This window comes from Ranitomeya imitator, chromosome 8 (genome assembly GCF_032444005.1).
Source record: "Ranitomeya imitator isolate aRanImi1 chromosome 8, aRanImi1.pri, whole genome shotgun sequence".
In the NCBI taxonomy this organism is placed as follows: domain Eukaryota; kingdom Metazoa; phylum Chordata; class Amphibia; order Anura; family Dendrobatidae; genus Ranitomeya; species Ranitomeya imitator.
The window spans coordinates 98,539,078-98,557,917 of NC_091289.1; the positions used below are offsets into that span (position 1 = coordinate 98,539,078).

An 18,840-nucleotide genomic window follows, 5' to 3' on the forward strand; every position below is an offset into this window, starting at 1 on the left:
TCTAGCAGTGGCTGTACATCAGTGCACTCCATGTCCGATTCATCTTGTAATGGGCAATTAACAATTTCCCTTTCTATCCCAGGCACGGTATGTGTAAAGAGCTCCATGGAGTAACCTGTAGTGTCGCCTGATGCAACCTTCACTTTTATTTTGTGTGAAGGACACAAGGAAACGTCTTGTTCCTGACCGGGAGCATCCACTGACGACTCGCTGCTTTTATATTTGGAACTTTCTGAAGAGGAGGCGAAAGAGGCTGAGTCAGCAAGAAAAGCCAAAACTTTTTCCTGCTGCTCCGACTTTAAAAGCTGTTTTCCTACTCCCAGATAAGGGAGCCTTCGAGGCCTTGTGTAGCCAGACGATGACGCTGGCTCAACACCTCCAGCCTTACGTGCTATTGTGCTTTTGACACTACCACCAGATGCACCACCACCACCACCATCAGTACCAACAGGCAACCACCGCCCACGGCCTCTTCCACGAGACTTTCCCATTTTTTGGAAAATCTAACCAAAATAACAACCATTATATGTTACTGTAAAACAAGGTAGAAGGTGTATATAAACTTGTTGAGAATTTAAATCTCCCTTTTTTGGGGGGAGACTGAACCAAAACTCAGGCCCTGTGCATAAAACAACACAATGAAAGTAAACACTTAGATAGGAGAAAAAAGGATCATCCCTGCGCTGCCGCAAGAAGAATTTCAAAAATTGTAGAGGTTTTCAACGTGGTTTATTCTACGCGTTTCAGGATTCAGGTGACCCCTTCATCAGGACATACCACAAATATTGGTACAATATTTTTTTCTCCTATCTAAGTGTGTGCTTCACACTGACCTGTGGATCTGCAGCAGCCGCCATTGATATATGTCCTTCCTTCAATCTCACCAGGTGAGTAGTTCTCTTGGTGGGCAACTTTGTGTAACGTTTGATAAGACCCTATTTGCGCTTTTGTGTCTCCCTCTTTTCACTGACTAACACAATGTAAGTGGCAGAAAGTGGCTGGCTGATATACGACAAACTAACAAGACAGAAGTATATCCACTTTGTGAGAATTTGAATCTCACTTTTTTGGGGGGAGACTGAACCAAAACTCAGGCCCAGTGTATATAACAACACAATCTAAGCGGCAGAAAGTGGCTGGCTGATATACAGCAAACTAACAGGACAGAAGTATATCCACTTTGTGAGAATTTGATTCTCACCTTTTTTGGGGGGGAGACTGAACCAAAACTCAGGCCCAGTGTATATAACAACACAATCTATGTGGCAGAAAGTGGCTGGCTGATATACGACAAACTAACAGGACTGAAGTATATCCACTTTGTGAGAATTTGAATCTCACTTTTTTTTGGGGGGGAGACTGAACCAAAACTCAGGCCCAGTGTATAAAACAGCACAATGTAAGTGGCAGAAAGTGGGTGGAAGATATATGAAAAAATACAAGGACTGTAGTACAATTTCAATCTCCCTACAATGATCTCAGGAAAAGTATGGCAGCAATAAAAAGGACTGCTGCACACAAAAGTGTGGACAAATAAACAAGACAACTGTGCAGAAAGGAGCAACAGGATTTTTGCTTTTAAAAAAGCAGTTGGTTTGCACAGCAGCATGCAAACAGCAATGCAGCTATCAGGGAGCCTTGTAAGGCAGCCTAATAAGCTACAGAGCTGATGCACAAAAATATAGCCTCCACTGTCCCTGCAAACAAATGTTGGTGTTGGACAGTGGAAATCGCTACAGCACAAGCAGTTTCGAGGGTTAATCTTCCCTCCCTAACTATATCCCTTCTTCTGATGAAGCTGCAGCAACCTCTCCTTATGCTACGATCGGCAGAAGTAAGATGGCGGTCGGCATGCACGCCCCTTTATAGCCCCTGTGACGCCGCAGAAAGCAAGCCAATCGCTGCCATGCCCTTCTCTAAGATGGTGGGGACCGAGACCTATGTCATCACGCTGCCCACACTCTGCGTCCTCCTTCATTGGCTGAAAAATGGTGCTGAAAGCATCATACGAAACACGACTTTTGCGCGCAGATCGGCGACCTCATGGCCGATCCCAAACTAGAATCAGGTCGGGTTTTATGAAACCCGACTTTGCCGAAAGTCGGTGATTTTTGAATTTGTCCGATCCGTTTTGCTCAACCCTAGACAAGACAGAGGGATAGTCTGAACATAGTCCAAAGGGTCATGCAGCATAGGATCAGCACTCAGAGCAACAGAATCAGGCTAACACTCACCAAGAAGCACAAACTACATCTGGCAGGGATCAGAGGCAGACAGCTCTTTTAAGTAGTTGGGCAATCCACCAGAACACTGAACACCTGGAGAAAGTTCCGCACCTCCCAGTCACAGATTGGACAGCTGAGCTGTCAATCAAAGCACTGTCAGCCCAGCAAGCCCATCACAGGATTGGACATGTGGTGTATCTTATATTTGTCAAACCTGACAGATTCCCTTTAAAGACACTCATATTTTGGCATTAAGGACACAGGAATTGTTTTCATGTTTCTTTTACTATGGTCCATCCAGTTTTTCCGGGGATGAATTGCAATTTAATGGTAGCATTTTATCTTACATGTGTGTTGGAAAACTTATAGTATCTTTTTTAGGCCCCATTCACGCTTCCGTGATTAAACATGTACACACGTGGTCAAAATTGTTAGTACACTTCGTTTAATGACAGAAAAACCCACAATGGTCACATAAATAACTTGAATCTGACAAAAGTAAAAATAAATCAAAGATCTATGAAAATGAACAAATTAAAGTCAGACATTGCTTTCAGTGATGAGCGAGTGTACTCGTTGCTCGGGTTTTCCCGAGCACGCTAGGGTGGTCTCTGAGTATTTGTAATTCCTCAGAGATTTAGTTTTTGCTGACGCAGCTGCATGATTTAAGGCCGCTAGCCAGCCTGAGTACATGTGGGGGTTGCCTGGTTGCTAGGGAATCCCCACATGTATTCAAGCTCTCTATCAGCTCTAAATCATGCAGCTGAGGCAATGAAAACGTAATCTCTGAGCACTTACAAATACTCGATCACCCTAGCGTGCTCGGGAAAACCCGAGCAATGAGTATACTCGTCAAAGAGGCAATTTGCATATTATTTTTATTAGAAATTAAACATTTGAATGTTTAACCCCTTCCTGTCCTGTAACATACTGTTACACAGTGGCAGAGATACATTTACTGTAAGCCATCATAATTGTACATCACCGTTATGGCATGGGCACAGAAGACGCGGAGGAGCCCCGGTATTTTACAGTCTACACTCTGCTTCACAAATAGCTGTAGTTTGGGGCCCTAGCATCCATTCTACCTTGCGGCCCTAAGCACCCCAATCCAACTATGTTTCTAATTATAATTTGTGGCAATGAAATTCCTTGTTTCACTACATGTTAGACATTGTTAGGTGTCACTCCTCCATACTACCAACAAGTGTCTGCCTGAATACTGTAAGGCAAGTAATAGGTGTGTACTATTATTTATGGACCCCTTTTGTTTTAGTAAGGAACTAGATATTTGCTATGCAGTTTTTCAGTTACTGTGAACTATTTATTTATGATTTATGTTTGGCTATAAATTAACTATGGGGGACATTTATCAGTCAAAATATGGCAGAATTCTGGTGCAATTTGTGCCAAAAAAACTGCCTTGCCTGACCTGCATCCTATTTATTTTGTGTTTTAGACACTTTCTACAACTTCGCTAATGTGAGTGTGTGGCCTTGATGAAAAAGATTGTGGTTTATCTGGAAAGGAGGCACGACACACAGCACAATATATAAAAATATGTCAAAATTGTGGCACACATTTTTGGCCCACAGTAAGCTAAATACAAAGTGGTGTAATCTTAGACTACACAGTCATAAAATAAGACAGATTTATCAAACAGCATGAGCCATTATGATAAATCTGGCATATTTTAAGACGGTCTACTGTAGTAGTCAAAATTTCCACTGATTAAGAATTAGACAGCATTGATAAACATGCCTCTATATATTTGCAAAGCTGCATGATCACTGTACTTCTCGGTGATCTGGAACAGCTTTACCCTTTAGAACAGGGGTGGGGAATCTTTTTTCTGCCAAGGGTCATTTGGATATTTATACCATCCTTCGGGGGCCGTACAAACTCCACCCACAAAGTACATCCTGACAGTGGCACTGGTTTCAGGACGTAATCTTTCATTGCATGCCCTTCAGTGTTCAGTAGTGAACACTGCGTGTGTGTGCTAACAGAGCAAGAAGAATTTAATGAGCTGGTTGTAATCAAAATACACCCCCTGCCCAAGAATGCGGTCCATGAGAATCTGCTCGGGGGGCCTGATAAAAGGTCATCGAGGGCCGTAAATGGCCCTGGGGCCTAAGGTTCACCACCCCTGCTTTAGAGGGTACAAACAAGGCGATTAGCTACAGTAGATGTAAAAAACAGATTGTCTATGAACTTCTAAACTAATTTTGTTTTTGTTTTTTCTTTTTACAGTTGCTTGGTGACTATGATAAGGTAAAAGCAATATCAGAAGGATCCAACTGCAAGTGCAAATGTGTTGTAAAACCATTAAATAGAGAGTCATGTGAAAGGTCTAAGAAGGGTCTGTCCCAGCCAGATGACTTCTATACTGTGGAGACCATAACATCAGGTCCAGACTGCAAGTGTGCATGTGTGGCCCCACCATCTGCTCTAAATCCATGCGAGGGAGATTTTCGTCTAAAAAAGCTTAAAGAAACTGAAAAAAATGGCTTTAAGGTATTTTTCCCTTTAATTTTACTAATCTGTGTATGAGAAGTTGAGAAGTTGAGAATGAGAAGTTGTGCACATATATTGAAAAACATATATAATAAATATATTGTTATTATTACATTGTTATTACTATTATTATTATTTTTAGAGCACCACTGATTCCATGGTGCTGTACATGTTAAAACTGTTTACATACAAAGTACATACAGTATATAAATTTATAATGAACAAATTAACATTGACAGACTGAATGATTACAATCTACAGGGTAATGGGAAAAGAGACTGTAGATTGGTGGGTTGCACATAGGGTCAAGAGAACAAGTGGTGGAGTGCGATTTGGAGAGAAGTTGAGTAAGCTTTCCTTCAATGATGGTGAGAAGGAAGGGTATGGGAGAAGGGCATTGGTCTTATATGGAAGAGTTTTGATGGTTGAAAAGTAAAGATTTGTCTGACTTGGTCGATCTTAGTTTTTGAAATGTGTGGAAAGCTTTCTGCAGAAATGAAGGAGGTCAAAGGAAGCAACCGTGGATGGGATAGAAGGAGTTAACAGTGTTGAATAGCTGTGGTCATAAAGAAGATATGATTGTTGTGATTCTTGTGAAGTAGTCCTGTTTAGCACAGATGAGGGCTGACTTCAGGTTTTCAAAAACTTAAAAGAAGTGGCCTGTCTATACTTCAGGTGTTTTCCACTTTAAAGCTGCTCCATACTTGCAAAACAAATCAATGAGAAGGCTACATTAATGCCACAAAGACACCTAGGTCTTTTGTAAGCATTTTTGAGTTTTTTTCACTTCATAAACAGTAAGCATTTTATTAATTATTTAATGTTTTTCAATAAATATGAGAAAATCACCCACAAAAAGTTTAAAATATACTAAGAAAACCTTTACAAAAACACCTTAGAAACATGTTAAGAAAACCCTTAACGGGTCTCTGTCAGTGTTAGGGCTAGCAGAACGCACCAAATAATAAAGAGGAAGATATGAGGTGCGTTCGCAGCCCGGGGTCCACCGTACAGAGATGGTACCTGCTGCTGAGTAAAGGAGGATGGACACTTGTTCACACGTGGGTTAGACTTCACCCCGTGTGAATAGTAGCGAACTCTGTTGCTTCACAGAACTGCCAAACTTTGCAGCGCTATGGTAACAGGCACAGGGTGCAGCTGCAAGACACTAGTGGGATCCCTATGAATGACCCCCAATAATATGGTGATTGGACTCGCTCTGACCCTCGGTGGCTTTTGAGCACGCGCCTGAGGATGCCCCGAGTCAGATGCAGAGTCCAAGCGGGAATTCCCACCTGACACTGACAGGCTGTCAGGAAAGCACACCGATTGCGCACGGTGCCGTATAAGCGGGCACTGCAAAAGGCACTGTAACTTGTGCTAGGTGTGCAGGTAGCACTGTTGGGCGCTAGATAGCTTCCACCATTCGCGAGCAGTCAACAACACTAGGAATGGGAATGATTAAGGAGTTTTCATCCAACGACATTCATTCATCTACACACGCACACGTTATCAAGTTTATACTAGCGCATGGCCATGCGGCCATGCGAACCTTTTATAGAGGAAGCTCTCCAGGGACCTTCCTAGTGGTCCAATAGGAGCTGCTACAAGACCTGAGCATGTGACCTCTGACCTCCAATGAGAGGTCTTTCATAGGGCATGCTCAGTAGAGGAAAAGCAGGACTTAGTCCCAGGAGCGTCTTCTCGCTGCTGAACAGTGCTGGTTACAATGGCTGAGCCTAGAAGGGCAGCAGTAACCAAGTGCACAGTTTCTTCCTGAGCCTGACACCGGGACCGACGTCTCTGCTGAGCAGGCTCCACTGCAGCTGGAGAAGAATGGGAGACCGCAGCGGAGGTGGTTCGGGATTCCCCCTGTGCAACGGCGAGAACTCGACACCTAACAGTCAGTAGAATCAATCCTCCTAAGCAGTCAATATTTTCATGTAGAGAAACGACAGCATGAGCACAACTACGAAATAAAGGGAGATTCTAGGGTTAGGTTCCCAAACCATATAGTTGCAAAATAGTAAACCCAGCACTCAACTTAAGTATATATTGCAACAAGGTTTATTGTAGTATGAATAAACTGTTTCGGTCTGTGGTGACCTTCATCAGCTACATAATGTTCAATTGTAGAAATAGGCCGTAGATAAGTAGTGCCGTTTGTATAAGGCAAGTATGGTGCTTCAAGCGCAATGCAGATCGCTATAGGAGAGAGTGAATGGTATTAGTACCTGGAGCAAACGTGCTCCCTGATGCGGAGTCCACCGTGGACTCCGCGTCAGGGAGCACGTTTGCACATTACTCAATATAGCACATTACTTATCTGGGATTCCAGATATGCTGTCAGTCCAGAGAGATTTCCTCATAACAGGTTTAAGATTCATATTGGAGCACAATGTTTTTGAATTCCAGGGTGAGCTGTTCTTGCAGCAGTTTGGCACAGCGATAGGGACTCGGGTCGCGCCCAGTTTTGCAAATCTCTTTATAGGGTGGTTTGAGTTCTCATCGCCTCTCAGACAACACCTTCTAAAGAAAACATATTGCTTTACAGGCATTATATAGATGACTAGCTGAAGAGCCCGGCATTGCCTGGGCATAGTAAATATCTGTGGTTAGTTATAGCACCTCACTTCTCTTATTTTCCCATCATGCCTCTCATTTTCCCAATCACATCTTTCATTTCCCCCCCTCACATCTCTCATTTTTTCCCTCACTCCTCTCATTCCCCCTAACACTTGTCATTTCGACCTCGCATCTGTCATTTTCCGATCACTCCACTATTTTCCCTCACTCCTCTCATTTTGCACTCACACCTTTTCATTTTCACCTCACACCTCTCATTTTCACCTCAGTATATACATGTTTGTCATCTCCCTTATATATAGTATACACCTGTGTGTCATCTCCTGTATATAGTATATACCTGTATGTCATCTCCTGTATATAGTATATACCTGTATGTCATCTCCCCTGTATATAGTATATACCTGTATGTCATCTCCTCCTATATATAGTATATACCTGTATGTCATCTCCTTCTATATATAGTATATACCTGTATGTCATCTCCTCCTGTATATAGTATATACCTGTGTGTCATATCCCCTGTATATAGTATATATCTGTGTGTCATCTCCTCCTGTATATACCTGTATATCATCTTCTATATATAGCATATACCTGTATGTCATCTCCTCCTGTATATAGTATATACCTGTAGGTCATCTGCTCCTGCATATAGTATATACCTGTGTGTCATCTCCTCCTGTATATAGTATATACCTGTATGTCATCTCCTCCTGTATATAGTATGTATCTGTATGTCATCTCCTCCTCTATATAGTATATACCTGTGTGTAATCTCTCCTGTGTATAGTATATATCTGTGTGTCATCTCCCCTGTATATGGTATATACCTGTGTGTCATCTCCTCCTGTATTAGACCTCGTTCACATGTTATTTGCTCAGTATTTTTCCCTCAGTATTTGTAAGCTAAATTGGCAGCCTGACATATCCCCAGCCAACAGGAAGCCCTCACCCTGGCAGTATATATTAGCTCACACATACACATAATAGACAGGTCATGTGACTGACAGCTGCCGTATTTCCTATATGGTACATTTGTTGCTCTTGTAGTTTGTCTGCTTATTAATCAGATTTTTATTTTTGAAGGATAATACCAGATTTGTGTGTGTTTTAGGGCGAGTTTCGTTTATCAAGTTGTTTGTGTTGAGTTGTGTGTGGCGACATGCATGTAGCGACTTTTGTGAGATGAGTTTTGTGTGGCAACATGCGTGTAGCAACTTTTTGTGTGTGGAGTTGCATGTGACAGGTTAGTGTAGCAAGTTGTGTGCAGCAAGATTTGCGCATGGCGAGTTTTGCGCGAGGTGAGTTTTATGTGTGGTGCCTTTTGAGTATGTGCAAGTTTTGTGTGAGGCAACTTTTGCATGTGTTGCAACTTTTCTGCATGTGGCAATTTTTCCGCGTGTGCAAGTTTTGTGTTATGAATAGTTAATTCAGAACCACAATGGACCTTGAAGTTCAGAGCACACAAGTGACCTGACAAAACCCACAAAACATAGGACGAGCTCTGAGACGTGGGAACTCTGCTGACCGCAATCCCTAAACCTATCAAACCACACTAGAGGTAGCCGTGGATTGCGCCTAACGCTCCCTATGCAACTCAGCACAGCCTGAGAGACTAGCTAGCCTGAAGATAGAAAAATAAGCCTACCTTGCCTCAGAGAAAATATCCCAAAGGAAAAGGCAGCCCCCCACATATAATGACTGTGAGTTAAGATGAAAATACAAACACAGAGATGAAATAGATTTAGCAAAGTGAGGCCCGACTTACTGAATAGACCGAGGATAGGAAAAATAGCTTTGCGGTCAACACAAAAACCTACAAACAACCACGCAGAGGGGCAAAGAGACCCTCCGCACCGACTAACGGTATGGAGGTGCTCCCTCTGCGTCTCAGAGCTTCCAGCAAGCAAGCAAAACCAAAAAAGCAAGCTGGACAGAAAATATAGCAACAAAAGTAACACAAGCAGAACTTAGCTTATGCTGAGCAGACAGGCCACAGGAACGATCCAGGAGGAAGCAAGACCAATACTAGAACATTGACTGGAGGCCAGGATCAAAGCACTAGGTGGAGTTAAATAGAGCAGCACCTAACGACTTAACCTCATCACCTGAGGAAAGAAACTCAGAAGCCGCAGTACCAGTCGTGACCACAGGAGGGAGCTTGATCACAGAATTCACAACAGTACCCCCCCTTGAGGAGGGGTCACCGAACCCTCACCAGAGCCCCCAGGCCGACCAGGATGAGCCATATGAAAGGCACGAACAAGATCGGCAGCATGGACATCAGAGGCAAAGACCCAGGAATTATCTTCCTGACCATAACCCTTCCACTTAACCAGATACTGGAGTTTCCGTCTCGAAACACGAGAATCCAAAATCTTCTCCACTATATACTCCAACTCCCCCTCCACCAAAACCGGGGCAGGAGGATCAACAGATGGAACCACAGGCGCCACGTATCTCCGCAACAATGACCTATGGAATACGTTATGGATGGAAAAAGAATCTGGAAGGGTCAAACGAAAAGACACAGGAATAAGAACCTCAGAAATCCTATACGGACCAATGAAACGAGGCTTAAACTTAGGAGAGGAAACCTTCATAGGAATATAACGAGATGACAACCAAACCTAATCCCCAACACGAAGTCGGGGACCCACACAGCATCTGCGATTAGCGAAACATTGAGCCTTCTCCTGGGACAAGGTCAAATTGTCCACTACATGAGTCCAAATCCGCTGCAACCTGTCCACCACAGTATCCACACCAGGACAGTCCGAAGACTCAACCTGCCCTGAAGAGAAACGAGGATGGAACCCAGAATTGCAGAAAAACGGTGAAACCAAGGTAGCCGAGCTGGCCCGATTATTAAGAGCGAACTCAGCCAACGGCAAAAAGGACACCCAATCATCCTGATCAGCAGAAACAAAACATCTCAGATATGTTTCCAAGGTCTGATTGGTTCATTCAGTCTGGCCATTTGTCTGAGGATGGAAAGCCGAGGAGAAAGACAAATCAATGCCCATCCTAGCACAAAAGGCTCGCCAAAACCTTGAAACAAACTGGGAACCTCTGTCAGAAACGATGTTCTCTGGAATGCCATGTAAACGAACCACATGCTGGAAGAACAATGGCACCAAATCAGAGGAGGAAGGTAATTTAGACAAGGGTACCAAATGGATCATCTTAGAGAAGCGATCACAAACTCCCCAAATGACCGACATTTTTTGAGAGATGGGGAGATCCGAAATAAAATCCATAGAGATATGTGTCCAAGGCCTCTTCAGGATCGGCAAGGGCAAAAGCAACCCACTTGGCACGAGAACAGCAGGGCTTAGCCCGAGCACAAATCCCACAGGACTGCACAAAAGAACGCACATCCCACGACAGAGACGGCCACCAAAAGGATCTAGCCACCAAATCTCTGGTACCAAAGATTCCAGGATGACCAGCCAACACCGAACAATGAACCTCAGAGATAACTTTATTCGTCCACCTATCAGGGACAAACAGTTTCTCTGCTGGGCAACGATCAGGTTTGTTAGCCAGAAATTTTTGCAGCACCCGCCGCAAATCAGGGGAGATGGAAGACACAATTACTCCCTCCTTGAGAATACCCGCCGGCTCAGGCAAACCCGGAGAGTCGGGCACAAAACTCCTAGACAGGGCATCCGCCTTCACATTTTTATAGCCCGGAAGGTACGAAACCACAAAGTCAAAACGGGAGAAAAACAGCGACCAACGAGCCTGTCTAGGATTCAACCGTTTGGCAGACTCGAGATAAGTCCAGTTCTTGTGATCAGTCAAGACCACCACGCGATGCTTAGCTCCTTCAAGCCAATGACGCCACTCCTCGAATACCCACTTCATGGCCAGCAACTCTCGATTGCCAACATCATAATTTCGCTCAGCAGGCGAAAACTTCCTGGAAAAGAAGGCGCATGGCTTCATCACCGAGCAATCAGCACCTCTTTGCGACAAAACAGCCCCCGCTCCAATTTCAGAAGCATCAACCTCAACCTGGAACGGAAGCGAAACATCTGGTTGACACAACACAGGGGCAGAAGAAAAACGACGCTTTAACTCTTGAAAAGCTTCCACAGCAGCAGAAAACCAATTGACCACATCAGCACCCTTCTTGGTCAAATCGGTCAATGGTTTAGCAATACTAGAGAAATTACAGATGAAACGACGATAAAAATTAGTAAAGCCAAGGAACTTTTGCAGACTCTTCAGAGATGTCGGCTGAGTCCAATCATAAATGGCCTGGACATTAACAGGGTCCATCTCGATGGTAGAAGGGGAAAAAATGAACCCCAAAAATGAAACCTTCTGAACACCAAAGAGACACTTTGATCCCTTCACAAACAAAGAATTAGCACGCAGGACCTGGAACACCATTCTGACCTGCTTCACATGAGACTCCCAATATTGCGAGAAGACCAAAATATCATCCAAGTATACAATCAGGAATTTATCCAGGTACTCTCGGAAGATGTCATGCATAAAGGACTGAAATACTGATGGAGCATTGGCAAGTCCGAATGGCATAACTAGGTACTCAAAATGGCCCTCGGGCGTATTAAATGCAGTTTTCCATTCATCGCCCCGTTTAATACGCACAAGATTATATGCACCATGAAGATCTATCTTGGTGAACCAACTAGCCCCCTTAATCCGAGCAAACAAATCAGATAGCAGCGGCAAGGGGTACTGAAATTTGACCGTGATTTTATTCAGAAGGCGGTAATCAATACAAGGTCTCAGCGAACCATCCTTCTTGGCCACAAAAAAGAACCCTGCTCCCAATGGCGATGACGACGGCCGAATATGACCCTTCTCCAAGGATTCTTTTACGTAAATCCGCATAGCGGCGTGCTCAGGTACAGATAAATTAAACAGTCGACCCTTAGGAAACTTACTACCAGGAATCAACTCGATAGCACAATCACAATCCCTATGCGGAGGTAGGGCATTGGACTTGGGCTCATCGAATACATCCCGGTAATCAGACAAGAACTCTGGGACCTCAGAAGGGGTGGATGATGAGATAGACAGAAATGGAACATCACCATGTACCCCCTGACAACCCCAGCTGGACACAGACATTGATTTCCAATCTAATACTGGGTTATGGACTTGTAGCCATGGCAACCCCAACACGACCACATCATGCAGATTTTGCAACACCAGAAAGCAAATATCCTCCTGGTGCGCAGGAGCCATGCACATGGTCAGCTGGGTCCAATACTGAGGCTTATTCTTGGCCAAAGGCATAGCATCAATTCCTCTCAATGGAATAAGACACTGCAAAGGCTCCAAGACAAACCCACAGCGCCTAGCAAACTCCAAGTCCATCAAATTCAGGGCAGCGCCTGAATCCACAAATGCCATGACAGAATAGGAAGACAAAGAGCAGATCAAAGTAACGGACAAAAGAAATTTTGACTGTACCGTACCAATGGTGGCAGACTTAGCGAACCGCTTAGTGCGCTTAGGACAATCGGAGATAGCATGAGTGGAATCACCACAGTAGAAACACAGCCCATTCTGACGTCTGTGTTCCTGCCTTTCAGCTCTGGTCAAAGTCCTATCGCACTGCATAGGCTCAGGTTTATGCTCAGATAATACCGCCAAATGGTGCACAGATTTACGCTCACGCAAGCGTCGACCGATCTGAATGGCCAAAGACATAGACTCATTCAGACCAGCAGGCATAGGAAATCCCACCATGACATCCTTAAGGGCTTCAGAGAGACCCTTTCTGAAGATTGCTGCCAAAGCACATTCATTCCATTGAGTGAGCACAGACCACTTTCTAAACTTCTGACAATAAATCTCTATCTCATCCTGACCCTGACACAGAGCCAGCAAATTTTTCTCTGCCTGATCCACTGAATTAGGTTCATCGTACAGTAATCCAAGCGCCAGAAAAAACGCATCAATATTACATAATGCAGGATCTCCTGGCGCAAGGGAAAATGCCCAGTCTTGAGGGTCACCACGTAATAAAGAAATAATGATCTTAACTTGTTGAACTGGGTCACCAGAGGAGCGAGGTTTCAACGCCAGAAACAATTTGCAATTATTTTTGAAACTCAGAAATTTAGCTCTATCTCCAGAAAACAAATCAGGAATAGGAATTCTTGGTTCTAACATAGAATTCTGAGCCACAAAGTCTTGAATATTTTGTACTCTTGCAGTGAGAAGATCCACACATGAAGACAGACCTTTAATGTCCATCACCACACCTGTGTCCTGAACCACCCAAATGTCTAGGGGAAAAAAAAGGCAAAACACAGTGCAAAGAAAAAAAATGGTCTCAGAACTTCTTTTTTCCCTCTATTGAGAAACATAGTACTATGGCCTCCAGTACTGTTATGAATAGGTAATTCAGAACCACAATGGACCTTGAAGTGACCTGACAAAACCCAAAAAACATAGGACGAGCTCTGAGACGTGGGAACTCTGCTGACCGCAATCCCTAAACCTATCAAACCACACTAGAGGTAGCCGTGGATTGCGCCTAACGCTCCCTATGCAACTCGGCACAGCCTGAGAAACTAGCTAGCCTGAAGATAGAAAAATAAGCCTACCTTGCCTCAGAGAAATACCCCAAAGGAAAAGGCAGCCCCCCTCATATAATGACTGAGTTAAGATGAAAATACAAACACAGAGATTAAATAGATTTAGCAAAGTGAGGCCCGACTTACTGAATAGACCGAGGATAGGAAAGATAGCTTTGCGGTCAACACAAAAACCTACAAACAACCACGCAGAGGGGCAAAAAGACCCTCCGCACCGACTAACGGTACGAAGGTGCTCCCTCTGCGTCTCAGAGCTTCCAGCAAGCAAGCAAAACCAAAAAAGCAAGCTGGACAGAAAATATAGCAACAAAAGTAACACAAGCAGAACTTAGCTTATGCTGAGCAGACAGGCCACAGGAACGATCCAGGAGGAAGCAAGACCAATACTAGAACATTGACTGGAGGCCAGGATCAAAGCACTAGGTGGAGTTAAATAGAGCAGCACCTAACGACTTAACCTCATCACCTGAGGAAGGAAACTCAGAAGCCGCAGTACCACTCGTGACCACAGGAGGGAGCTTGATCACAGAATTCACAACAGTTTTGCTTGTGGCGAGTTTTCCATGAGGTGAGTTTTGCACTTGTGGCGAGTTTTGCATGAGCCTAGTTTTTGCATGTGGTGAGTTTTGCGCGTGGCGAGTTTTGAGCGGTGACTTTTGTTTCGACTTTTATGTGGCGAGGTTGGTGTATGTGTGTTGAAATGTGTGCTGATGGTAATATGTGTTCAAGCACGTGGTAGTGGGTGGCGGATTTTGTGTGTGTGTTCATATCCCCGTGTGTGGTGAGTATCCCATGTTGGGGCCCCACCTTAGCAACTGTACGGTATATACTCTTGTGCGCCATCACTCTCATTCTTTAAGTCCCCCTTGTTCACATCTGGCAGCTGTCAATTTGCCTCCAACACTTTTCCTTTCACTTTTCCCCATTATGTAGATAGGGGCAAAATTGATTGGTGAATTGGAAAGCGCAGGGTTAAACTTTCACCTCACAACATAGCCTATGATGCTCTCAGGGTCCAGACGTGTGACTGTGCAAAATTTTGTGGCTGTAGCTGCGACGCCTCCAACACTTTTCCTTTCACTTTTTTCCCCATTATGTAGATAGGGGCAAAATTGTTTGGTGAATTGGAACGCGCGGGGTTAAAATTTCGCCTCACAACATAGCCTATGACGCTCTCGGGGTCCAGACGTGTGACTGTGCAAAATTTTGTGGCTGTAGCTGCAACGGTGCAGATGCCAATCCCGGACATACATACATACACACACACACACACACACACACACACATTCAGCTTTATATATTAGATCTTATCTTTTTGAAGGGCACTGAAAAATTAGCAATTTCACTTGTAGAAGAACTTAACAAGAATAATTGAGGCATATCATTTACACACAATATAAATAAAGAAAAAATCTATTACTTGGATCTAGAAATTAGTCATTCAGACAAAAAAAATTATCACCAAAACCTACTTTAAAAAAAACACATTCTAATTTTTTGGGGATTTTCGGGGCCCACATGTGGCAACCCAGGAGTCCGGATGCCACAGTGGCAATGCCTCCCTCACTGGGGGTAATGCCATGCCTGAAAGGAAGAAGGTGTCCCCTTAACAGGTAACACTAGCAACACTTTCCTGACTCCAGACCAGAAGGGGGAGCTCTAAACCCAGTTTCAGGGGAACTTCCCTGATAAGTTCTGGTCTGGAGGCGGGGTTAGTCAGTCAGTCAAAGACAGTGAAGGAAGAGGAAGCAAGTGAGGAGAAGCTGGGGATAGGAGCTGCGACTAAGCTCACCCCGGGACTGGGCGCAACAGACCGGACACCGGTGTTCGTGGTTATGTGGGAACTGCATGCACCGCAACTGAATCCAGAGAACAGAGATTGCAGGTCTCCTGGCTACATCTGACACCCAAACGTGCAGCAGCAAACTAGAGAGCCCGAACTCACCACGAGGGACTGACATTAGGAAAAGGCTCAATCTGCCTGCCATGTGGGTAGTGTTCCACCAAAAAGACAGACTGAGAGGGACTTGAAGAGAGCTTAAGGCATGAAGAACCTAAAGAACAGTGCAGTAGGGAGGCTTCCAACCCCACCTGGCAAAGTAGATTCTGAACTGCTTTCAGGCTGCCCAGATTTCCAATACCACCTGTACCTGTGCTCCGGACTGCACCTACAATTAAAGGTGAAGAAACTACAGTCCCTGTGTCCTCCAATCATTCCTCCACCCCAACTTCCACAACCCATCATAGACTGTTCTGGTAGCCCTGAGGCCCCGCTCCACCTGAGGAGAGCAGGACCATCCTAGCTGCATCACCATCGGCCCCAGCGGTCCCTTGATGCAGTGTCGGCCATCTATAGCTGAATACCACAGGTGGCATGATGAACAATCCGCTGCAAACATTCCCTCATGCCTTTTAATTGTGTGCCCAGGGCCGCGGACTGGGTCACTGCTGCCGTGACCACCCCTTTAAGAACCGTCCGACTCGGTTCCGAGTACCCCACGGCCCTAACGGATGTTGCACACACTATTCCAAATGGAAACAGAATATTCCGTTTAGTCAATATCGGTGCATCTAAAATTCTGACAAAAAAAATTTGGATAAAAAAATACCCGAAGAAACTCATAGCGGAAGCTTATGAAGCAAACTTGAACAAAAACTCAAAATGAGTGTCTAATAAAGAAAGTCATCATAAACAATAACAAACGAAGACATGCATAAACAGAAATGAAAACAGAAATAGAAAAAAATACTAGATGGGAATACAATTTTATTACTGCTTCTAATCAGGGAGGTGTGCAAGCAAGACAGATTTTAAATAAGTATTGGTACATCCTAAGAAAAGATTCTTTTTTAAAACAATGGTTACCTAAGAATCCCGGTATCATATTTTGGAGGCCAGTTACAATTAAAAATATCATCACGCCCAAAGTGTCAGTGCTGCAACATCATCAGTAGTGATGAGCGAGCACTAAAATGCTCGGGTGCGCCTTGCTCGGGTCGAGCAGATTGGAATACTCGGGTACTCGGCCATAACAACGAGCCCAATGTAATTCTATGGGAGACCCGAGTATTTTTACCGCGATGCCCCCCTGGGGTCCTTTTAGGCCATGTTCACACAGTGCGTTTTTTACCGCGGAACCGCGGCGGTTTTGCCGCTGCGGTTCCGCAGCTGTACACTGTACCCTATGGAAAACAGGACACACTGTGCACATGGTCCGGAAATTGTAAAAAAAAAGACGCGCTGAATAGCTCCCGGAAAAAAGAAGGAGCATGTCAATTCTTTTTCCGGAGCCGCAGCGGTTCTGCACCCATAGACCTCCATTGTGAGGTCCAAACCGCAGTAAAACCCGCAGATCAAAAATATATCTGCGGGTTTTACTGCGGTTTGATGTGCAGAACCGCTGCAGCAGGAAGTGCGGGGAGCGGGCGGAAGTGCGTGGGCGGAGTGTGGCTGCCCCCCCCGTGTTCCGATCCCGCCCCCCCGTGCTCCGATGCCCCCCCCCAGTGCTCCGATGCCCCCCCCCCAGTGCTCTGATGCCCCCCCCGTGCCCTAATCTCCCCCCCTTATACTCACCCGGCGTCCCGGTGTCCGTCCGGCCGTCTTCTCCCTGGGCGCCGCCATCTTGCAAAATGGCGGGCGCATGCGCAGTGCGCCCGCCGAATCTGCCGGCCGGCAGATTCGTTCCAAAGTGCATTTTGATCACTGAGATATAACCTATCTCAGTGATCAAAATAAAAAAATAGTAAATGACACCCCCCCCCCTTTGTCACCCCCATAGGTAGGGACAATAAAAAAAATAAAGAATTTTTTTTTTTTTTTTTTCACTAAGGTTAGAATAGGGGTAGGGTTAGGGGTAGGGTTAGGGTTAGGGGTAGGGTTAGGGTATTTTCAGCCATTTTAACCCTAAAAAAATTCCTAGAAAACACACAGACTCTGGCTAGAAAACTGCATCAAAAAAACGCATCAAAAAACGCATCAAAAAACGCATCAAAAACGGACCAAAAAAGGACCAAAAAAAGGACCTGCGTTTTCTGCCAAGAGCTGCAGTTTTTTAAAAAACAGTCAGGAAAAAAAAAGGATGGAAATCCTGAACGTGTGAACATACCCTTAAGGTCTAAAAACGTCTGAAAATGATGGAAACACTGCTCAAATAACACAGGGACATCATCGGGATCGCCCCTGGAAGCATTCCTGACTCCTAGTTCAAAGCCTTAATAATTTTTTTTCAAGATTCATGACATTTTTCCCGGTGCCACAAAAAAAAACATGAAAATGAAACCAAAATGGGTTTTGCTTGGAAAAATGTCAAGGTACATCCTTTGCAGGTTAATGACTTGCCTGTAAGGCCAAATATTTAACCCCAGACCGAAAATTTCCTCTCCCACTTAGGCTTAGTTCAGACTCAGCGTTTTTGAAGCGTTTTTCAACTGTAACATTGCTTTCAACCACTACAAATACATTCACTGGGAAATATCATTGTAACATTTAACAACCCCCAGCTGGCCATGTGGTGTGTGACACATAAGCAGACCCATCTTGTTTCATTTATGAAGGAGGGACTCTTAAAGTCACAGAGCCTATTTTTACTGGTGCATCAGGCGGAATTAATCTTCATAAAGGGCCATTATGAAACAGTGGGTCTCCTAAACTGTTGTAGCCTATGCTGTGAGTGGATGGGCTGCCAAGAATTACGACGCACCACAATACCCCTGTCATAAGATATCCAGGGGGGACTTCTGAAAAACTGTTGCACTGAATTCAATGCCTGCCCTGCTACCAATTCATATGCACCCCAATAAGCCTTTGAACCCACATAGTGGATAGGCCCCAGAAAATCCACTTCACAATATGCACTTTTTACTCCATCCTCCTTTATTTTACACAATGGCAGCAAGGCCAGCCCTGCTGCATAGTCAGTCAT

At 44.5% G+C, this 18,840-nt stretch overlaps 1 protein-coding gene across 3 annotated transcripts in view; it reads left to right on the forward strand.

Annotated features, from left to right (window-relative positions):
* OLFML2B (olfactomedin like 2B) overlaps positions 1 to 18,840 on the forward strand; it is a 581,670-nt gene that overhangs the window by 273,206 nt on the left and 289,624 nt on the right. For all 3 annotated transcript variants that reach the window (XM_069737200.1, XM_069737201.1, XM_069737199.1), the window contains exon 2: positions 4,479 to 4,742. In XM_069737200.1, coding sequence (XP_069593301.1) covers positions 4,479 to 4,742 — 264 coding nt within the window. The remainder of the gene's footprint in view (positions 1 to 4,478; positions 4,743 to 18,840) is intronic.